Source organism: Azolla caroliniana, unplaced genomic scaffold (genome assembly GCF_043228905.1).
Source record: "Azolla caroliniana isolate FFs.n. ecotype wild unplaced genomic scaffold, voAzoCaro1.0.p SCAF_11, whole genome shotgun sequence".
In the NCBI taxonomy this organism is placed as follows: Eukaryota; Viridiplantae; Streptophyta; class Polypodiopsida; order Salviniales; family Salviniaceae; genus Azolla; species Azolla caroliniana.
The window spans coordinates 15,950,919-15,959,036 of NW_028230446.1; the positions used below are offsets into that span (position 1 = coordinate 15,950,919).

The 8,118-nt window shown below is 47.6% G+C and overlaps 1 protein-coding gene across 1 annotated transcript; it reads right to left on the minus strand.

Annotated features, from left to right (window-relative positions):
• Window positions 1-573: 573 nt before the first annotated feature.
• On the minus strand, window positions 574-2,888 carry LOC147858009 (Ribosomal protein L3 family protein). Its single transcript, XM_087327459.1, has 2 exons — window positions 2,193-2,888; window positions 574-1,157 (listed from the first exon to the last, which is right to left on the minus strand). The coding sequence occupies exons 1-2, from the start codon at window positions 2,833-2,835 to the stop codon at window positions 868-870; spliced, it is 933 nt and encodes a 310-aa protein (XP_087183585.1). The 5' UTR covers window positions 2,836-2,888; the 3' UTR covers window positions 574-867.
• Window positions 2,889-8,118: the final 5,230 nt, after the last annotated feature.

The window sequence follows — 8,118 nt, forward strand, 5'->3', positions numbered from 1 at the left end:
AGATTGTTTTATATGTTAATCTATACCGAGTGGGTTATTGTCTATCTATTTTTCAGAGTTGCTTTTTTTTCAATCTATGGTCTGATGTGAGAATTGAACTTGGGTTCTCTCAGGTTTAAGACCTTTGATGCTATGATGTAAACCACTAAAAACGAAACTTTGAGAAAGAGCAAACAATTAAGCTATTACTACCACTGAGCACTAGGAAAGGAAAAGAAGAAACATGAGAATAATCTGTCACATTACATTAAGTACAACCATTTTACAATTAGAATGTGTATACGCTCAATTAAACAAAATACAAAACGGGAAGAATGAAAAAGCATAATTATACTTTAGGGCCCACTTTCCCTTCAATTCATGCCACAGATTCTATTTACTAGTCTCACATCTTGCCATTAAATTCAATTTAAGATCCAAACATTGTTGTGCACAAGTAATTATCCGCTTATTTCATATTTTAGTTGATGAATATTATTCCTTCTTTATCCAAAGAATAGAGGTGAATTTAATCGCAGCTTCTCTGCTTGCAATTGATAAAGGAAAAAAAGAAGCAATAGTTTTTGGATGCTCAATGAAAACTTCTGATGCAACTTCATTAGAGTTGTATAATTTAGGACATGGTTTGAGAGGACAAAAACCGAAAATGAAGTTGTGCTATGGTTTTCACACACACACACACTCCCAAGTACCTAAAGAATCTCATCTCTATGAAAGAATTAAAATGAAGATCTTAACGTTATCGAGTTAAGTGCCTAAACACCTCATTTCCATGAGCAATTTAACATACACAATCTATCAAAGGTGCCTACCATTACCAACCAAACCAATACAACTTCATCAAAAAATGGGGAACGAGAAAACTGTTTAGCTCTTTGGTATATTCTTGCCCACAATCTTCGCGGGAGTGATTCTCAGGAGGTTTCCTGCTTTGCCAGGGACAGCTCCTTTCACAATAAGTGTCCTCAGTTCAGTATCCACTTTGATGACTTCAAGCTTTCGTATCTTTGTCTTGGTTCCACCAAGCCTCCCAGGCATCTTCTTTCCAGGGTAAACACGACCAGGCGTTGTCCCCGCTCCAATTGAACCTAATTGTCTATGACTCTTTGAACCGTGAGTCATCGGCCCTCTTTTGAAATTGTGCCTCTTAATACCACCTGCAAATCATGACATATAATTTATTCTTAGATATTGATAATTTTGTTTATTTGGGGAGAAGGGGAACTACAAAATGCCCCAAAATTTCTTTATTTGCCAAATGCACCTCCTATGTTTTATTTATTTCCCAGATGCCCCAATGTTTTTCCCCCCCCTCAAATGCTCCCCATTCAAACGCTGAAAGAGGCAAAAGGAAAAGGATGGATATCATAACAAAAAATGACACACATTGTCATCATCTTTTGAATACTAATTCTAAGTAAATTCCAGGTTGGAACATTGCATTTCATTTCAGATTATTCATGTCGTTTAATTGATCAAATGAAGGTTAAAAATGAGGTTCTTTTAGGGCATTTCAGATGATTCATATTGCTAAATGACTGAAAATAAGGGTATCACAAAAATACCAAATCAGGAATAGGCATTATCAATAATGGCAAACAGCCTAGCATATTTTGTTTTCTAGAGAATCATTCACAACCAGGGCCGATTTACATGTTGCTCTCCAGAAACATATAACCCAATGCTTAACAAGAGAGCATCCCTCCATGAATCAAAAGCTCTATAATGATCAATAAACGCCAATTCTATCAATAACACCTCAAAATAAACCTCTATGTTCATTCTCAGACTGACAAAAGAATGACCCATGTATCATCACACACAAAACAATTATATTGGACAGAGAGAACACGCTTTCCTTACAGCTCATCTATATACTCGCAACTTGCTGTAGGATACCTGCACTATATGGAAATTCTTAGCTATCAACAAGAAATATTTCTTCTATCAATAACACTACAAAAGAACTTGTCTTCAAGCCGAGAAAATGACATGCCTACATGAGTATGATCAAAACACTAGTTTTCATGGGAATGACTTGATTCTAATAACGCCATAGAGCACACTGAACTGTTCCTCAGGGGATGAGACAATGCTAGCGTACCACATTCAATGAAAGCATTCTTAGCTTTTCAAAACTCTCTCTCTCTCTCTCTCTCTCTCTCTCTCTCTCTCTGTATATATACACATACCTTGGAATCCTTTACCAATTGAATCGCCAGAGACATCAACAAGGTCACCTTCTTTGAAGATCTCTTCAATGTTGAGCCTTTGCCCGGGCTCAAACCCATCCACGGAGACGAGCCTGAATTCCTGAAGGTGTCGTAGAGGGATGGCCCCACACTTGGTTAGGTGGCCCATCTCAGGTTTGGTCAGCTTCCGATCCCTCACTCGCCTGTATCCAACCTGGACAGCATCATACCCATCAATCGCCCCTGTCTTCACCTGAGTCACGATGTTTCCTTCCCTGAAACCAATCACTGTCACCGGGATTGCCTTCCCTTCCTCCGTGAAGTAAGTCATCATCCCTACCTTGTTCCCCATCAAACCTACTCCTGCCTCATAGCTCATGGATATAGTGGACCCCAAGTTCCTTCTTGTTGTTGACGAAGGAGATGATGAAGATGAAGAAAGATGTCTGGATATGGATGAGAGACGTACATGTGAAGTGGAGATACGGAGTCCCTGAAATGATGGAAGGATGCAAGACGAGGAGACGCAGAAAGACGAAGGTGGAGATGACGACGATGAAGAAGAAGAAGAACACGAAGGAATGAGAGATTTAGTGGAGAGAGAGGGTCCTGATACAGTAGAGCTGGCCATCGCCATCGCCATCGCCACGGTCACGCAGCAGGAAAGAAGGAGAAGATAAGGCTAAGCTAAAGCCGTCTTTGCTACCCATATAGAATCCAAGCCAGACAAGACAACACACACTCTCTCTCTCTCTCTCTATGTATGTATGTAAGTATGTATATACAGTATATGTATATACGCTAGTTTTGTTGGGAACAATGAGATCATTGTTTCTTGTTGGGGCATGAAAATGTCCTAATGCCTAGAAAAAACATGTATGTGACTTCAACTCATAAGGAGTTTCCTTTGCTCCGGTGATTTAACGGGACTACCGGTTGACTGATTGGTTGCAATGCATTCCTCTAAAATCGTGTTTTCACAATTTAATCCGATGTCTATGTTTCTTGATGGATTTGCAGGAGCACCAGCTGACCCCGTTGGTTGCAATGCCTTCCTCTGAAAATTGTGTTTTGTTGAGAATCAAACTCAACTTCCCCAGTGTGGGAACACATGATAGCATACTCAAGTATGTGAACATCGCACCTCCTAATATAGTAACTAGTGTGTCATAGAACTTTAAGGTTCTGTGACACATATTTAGTGTAAACGATTACTTGCAGAAGCGTTAGAAAACAGAGAAAGTAGGGAATACACAGAGTACGCGGGAGAGACAGAGAGAGCAGAACGCAAAAGCTATATTCAAAAACGATATAATTACTCTGCACGTACAACTATGCTTAGTAGCATTATTTATACAAGTCCTAGTGGGACTGACAAAAGTACCGCGTACTTCAATGCTCACATGAGCATCTGACACTTACTACGAGACTATAATTGCCTAATAGTCTACACTAATATTAGGCTCCCGATTACTGATTGGATTTGGCTAATCGGCTCCCCAGTTCACCGGCTAGGTTGCTTGCCGGCTCGGTTGCTCACAACTTACCAATTCGTCTCGCTTGCCGGCTCCAGTTGAGCTTGCTGCTCAACACTCCCCCTCAAGCTCAACTTGAGGTTGGATCCTAGTGTCAGTCTCTGTGGCAGTTGGTTCTTCCAACCGACTTCTCCTGGCGTCGCTCCGCCTTGCTCACGCTCCTCGTCCGGTTCGGTTTTGTTTGCCGCGACCCCTCTTGTTCTGCGCGCCTTGATCTTCTCGGTTAGTATGTCTGCTCAATAGGCCCCTCTCAGCTCCTTCGCTGCTATGACTCCGGTGCTTGCCGATCCATCGGTTCCTCCGTGATGGCATCGACTTCTGCTGCATCCGTGTCTGCTTGGCCTTGAATTGATCCGGTTCTTCTGAATTTGTCTGTTGAACCGAATCGACTGTCTCCGATTCGTTCTAGCTCTTGTCCGAATCGGTTGCTCCCGATTCGTCTTTTGGTTCCAAGCCCTTCACCACATCTGACCATGTCCGGGTCTTGGCCTTCTTCCTTCGGTCGGCTCTGTCCTTCTTGACTCTGCCGCCTTCTGTTCTTCCCTCATTGGCGCAATCGGCAGTCTCTTTGCCTTTGCCTGTTCCAGTGTCTTTGCCCGTTCTCCCCCTCAAGTGTGGCACGTCGAGATGCTGAACACCAAGCATTTCGGTGAAGTGTTGCAACTTGTCCGAGCCGAGTGGTTTGGTGAAGATGTCGGCAACTTGCCGATCCGTGTGAACATACCGAAGTTCAACCTCACCGCTCAGGACACGCTCACGCACGAAGTGATAGTGCACTTCTATGTGTTTTGTGCGAGCATGGAATACGGGGTTCTTGGCGAGTTGCATGCTGCTTATGTTGTTGCGGTAGACCAGAATCGGGGTCGGTACCTCGATCCGTAAGTCTTGCAGTAGTCGCCGAAGCCAAATGGCTTCACAGGTGGCAATGGTAGCGCCCCGATACTCAGCCTCAGTGCTCGACAGAGCAACTGTTGGCTGCTTTTTGCTGCTCCACGCAACAGCCGCGCTACCTAGGGAAAACATGTAACCAGAGGTTGATCGACGATCTGATGCATCGCCGGCCCAGTCGGCATCCGTGTAACCGACAAGCTCTTCGGTTATAACAGTCCCCGGTCATTGGTGCCGCTGACATACCGCAATATCCGTTGCGCGCACTAAAGGTGCTACATGGCTTTTGCATGAACTGACTTATCATTCCGATTGGATAGCTGATGTCGGGTCACGTGATAGTCAAGTAAATAAGGCTTCCGACAATTTGTCGAAACCGTTGCTCGTTGCAGGCTGGTCCGGAGTTGGGACGAAGCTTCTGGTTCCGGTCCAAGGGTGTGGATACAGGTCGGCATTCTGTCATGCCGAACTTGTACAACATATTCAAGACGTAATGTCGTTGTGAGAGCAATATGCCGTCCGGGGTTCAGATCACCTAGATCCCTAGAAAATAATGAAGGTCCCCCAGATCCTTCATCTTAAATGCGTCTGACAACTGGGACTTGGCGCGGTTGATTTTTGGAACACCTGGTCCAGTGATGACTAGATCATCAACATACAACAATACACATACCAGACTGACTGGGCCTTGCCGGATGAACAATGAAGAGTCCGATTTGGAGGCCACAAACCCCATCTTACGCAACCGGTGCGTGATCTTCGCAATCCAAGTTCGAGGGGCTTGCTTTAGGCCGTACAACGACTTCTTCATCTGGCATACCGCCAATTTGTTCATCTCCGATTGAAAACCGGGAGGCTGAGTCATAAAGACTTCTTCTTCAAGATCACCTTGAAGAAATGCATTCTTCACATCCATCTGATGAAGATGCCACCCCCTTGCCGCAACAACTGCCAACACCACTCAAACTGTCGTCATCTTCGCTATAGGAGCGAAGGTCTCATCGTAGTCGATTCTGTGGGTCTACGCATATCCCTTCGCCACTAACTGGGCCTTGTACCGGTTAACTGAACCGTCAACGTTGTACTTTACTTTGTATATCCACTTGCATCCGATCGGTTTACAGTGACGAGGAGGGTCAACCAGGTCCCACGTCTTGTTGACATCAAGTGCCCGCATTTCTTCCTCCATAGCAGCACGCCAATTTGCGTCCTTGGCCGCTTCTGCGTAGCTCTCCGGCTCACGCACTTCCGCCACCTTAGTAAGGTACGTATAGTGATGCGCCATGTACTCATTGTACACGTACCGCTTGACGGGATCCTTCTGGTGGGTGGACTGATGTAACTCACTGTTACCTGGTTTGAGGCCCTTCTTGGCCGGTTTGGTCTTCGTTGCCGAAGATCCGCCTTTCTCCTTGCCGGAGTCGGACGTACACCGATCCGACTCATCGTTGCCGGATTCGAATTCCTGCATCTTCTTCTTCCCTGTCTCTTTGCGCGTGAACCGTTGTCGTGAAGGAAACCGTCCCCAGGCGCAAACCGTGTATAGTGTGTGTGAACCGGCCCTTACACGTGGGCACGCCCCTTGTTGTATAGTAGATAGGTAGGCGCAAAAGTCAAATCCTAGGTAGCAATATTCTATAGGGGAAATCGAGGAGTATCTCTGTCCAAAAGGACAGAGAATTAATGTGATGTAAACGGGTGAGACGGTCTCCCTCCTTGAGCTATAAAAGAGAGGGAGACGGGGGAGAAGGTATCATGCGCTAGAGGGGACGAAGTGCTGTCGGACTGGGACTGAGCTCTTCTTCTCTCCATAGCTTTCTTTTGCGTAGGTTCTCAGGAGGCTGATTCTGCTCCGTGGAACGCCCGTGTGCTTTCGGCAGAATCTCCATCTTGCTCCCCTGTGTGCGTGGGTGATCAGGCGTCGACATTCATCTCGCCGACCTGATCGACTGTAACTGTTCGAGTCGTCTGCATACATATATTTACATACATACTCTAGTGTTCTCAACTCGTGTCTCCTGTGTTGTTGGGCCGCGTCCCCGTGCGCTTCTTTGTCTATACGTGAGTGAGCGTCTCTCTCTCTCTCTCTCTCCCTTTTCTCACCTATTCCTCGGTCCAAGTCCCCAGTGGTCCTGCCTTGTTCTCCACGTACGCGCGTAACAATGCGACATATTTGGTGAACCCGACGTGAAAAGGCGGCAGAGGAGTAGAAGATGAGGGGGTCGGACCTCGCAGAAGCCATGGCTTCGGTTGTGGACCGTTTAGTGAGTGCGCGCGAAGGCACCGACGCCCTTGATAGGGCTATCGAGGCGGTTGTCGGTACGATCAACCGGTTTAGTGGGAAGGATGCCACGAGCTACTTGGCATCCTACCGGGCTGAGATGGTAATGAGGGACATTCCGGAAGAGAGGCATCTAGCCGGATTCCCTCGAGTGGCGATGTCGGGCATCCATACGGAGGTGCTCGAGGTACGGGCCGAGAGCCGGACCTGGGAGGAGTTTGAAGGTCGGCTCCTCGAAAAATACGGGCTTGAAGATGCGCTTTGACTTTCGAAGCGGGACTTCATGGAGTGGGTGGAGACCCCCGACAAAGGAAGGAATGCGTCGGTGCTCCTCCGGGAGTTTGAGGAACGCTTCGCGCGCCTCTCGGTGCTTGACCGGACCATTCTGGACACAAGTCGTGTCCTATTGTTTGTTAAGTCAGTTGACGAGCGGGATCGGGAGCAAGTAGGCCTCCTATTGGAAACTGATGACGGGCTGACGGCTGACTGGGCCGTGGTGAAAAGGGTCTGTGGCCGTTTCGACAAACGGGGGGAATGGGTTGACAAAGGATCGACGGGGGTGGGCTCTGTCGTAGCAAGGAAGCACGAGCCAACACCACCAACGCGAGGGGAAGAGACCCGAGATTGGCTCGAGACCGGATCGGTTTTGACCGGCATGGTCAAGGGCTCGTCCAGGGGAGCAGCTCTGGAGGAACTGACGCGAATGGTAAAGGATCTCCAGATCGCCCATGCATGGAGGGACGGAGGCGAACAGGGCCGTGACCAACGACCTCTGGCTGGAAACAGGTGCATGTGGTGTGACGTGGTTGGCCACATCCGGAAGGACTGCGGGGACTTCGCCGAGGCGATGAGAAGCAATGTGGTGTACCTATGGAACGGTCGGGTGCACGCCAGCGAGACCCGAAGGGCCCTGGACCTGAATGTCCGGCGGGGAGGTATGAAAAGGCTGATGGAGGAGGTGGTGACTCGTCATGTGGAGATCGTCCACTACTCGACGTCAGCTGGTATTCGGGTCGGAGGTGGCGAGGCCCCGAAGACGAACAAAGCCGGGTTCTGGCCGACGATGCTAGAAGGCCTCGCTGGCGCACGACTATGGAAAGAAGAGGCAGACCGCGCGGAAAAACGGGTCCGGGAGGTAACCGGATGGAGTGATCCGGTGGAAGAAAAGACGGGCTTCGTCGAAGTTGCTTGTCAAAACTACGAGGCTCTGGTGGAGGACAAG

Bases quoted from the DNA above. Each gene is read 5' to 3' on its own strand.
- LOC147858009 (XM_087327459.1), bottom strand. From the start codon at position 2,835: ATGGCGATGGCGATGGCCAGCTCTACTGTATCAGGACCCTCTCTCTCC. The intron at 1,158-2,192 runs GTATGTGTATAT...CATGATTTGCAG, and splicing joins AATTGGTAAAGGATTCCAAG to GTGGTATTAAGAGGCACAAT.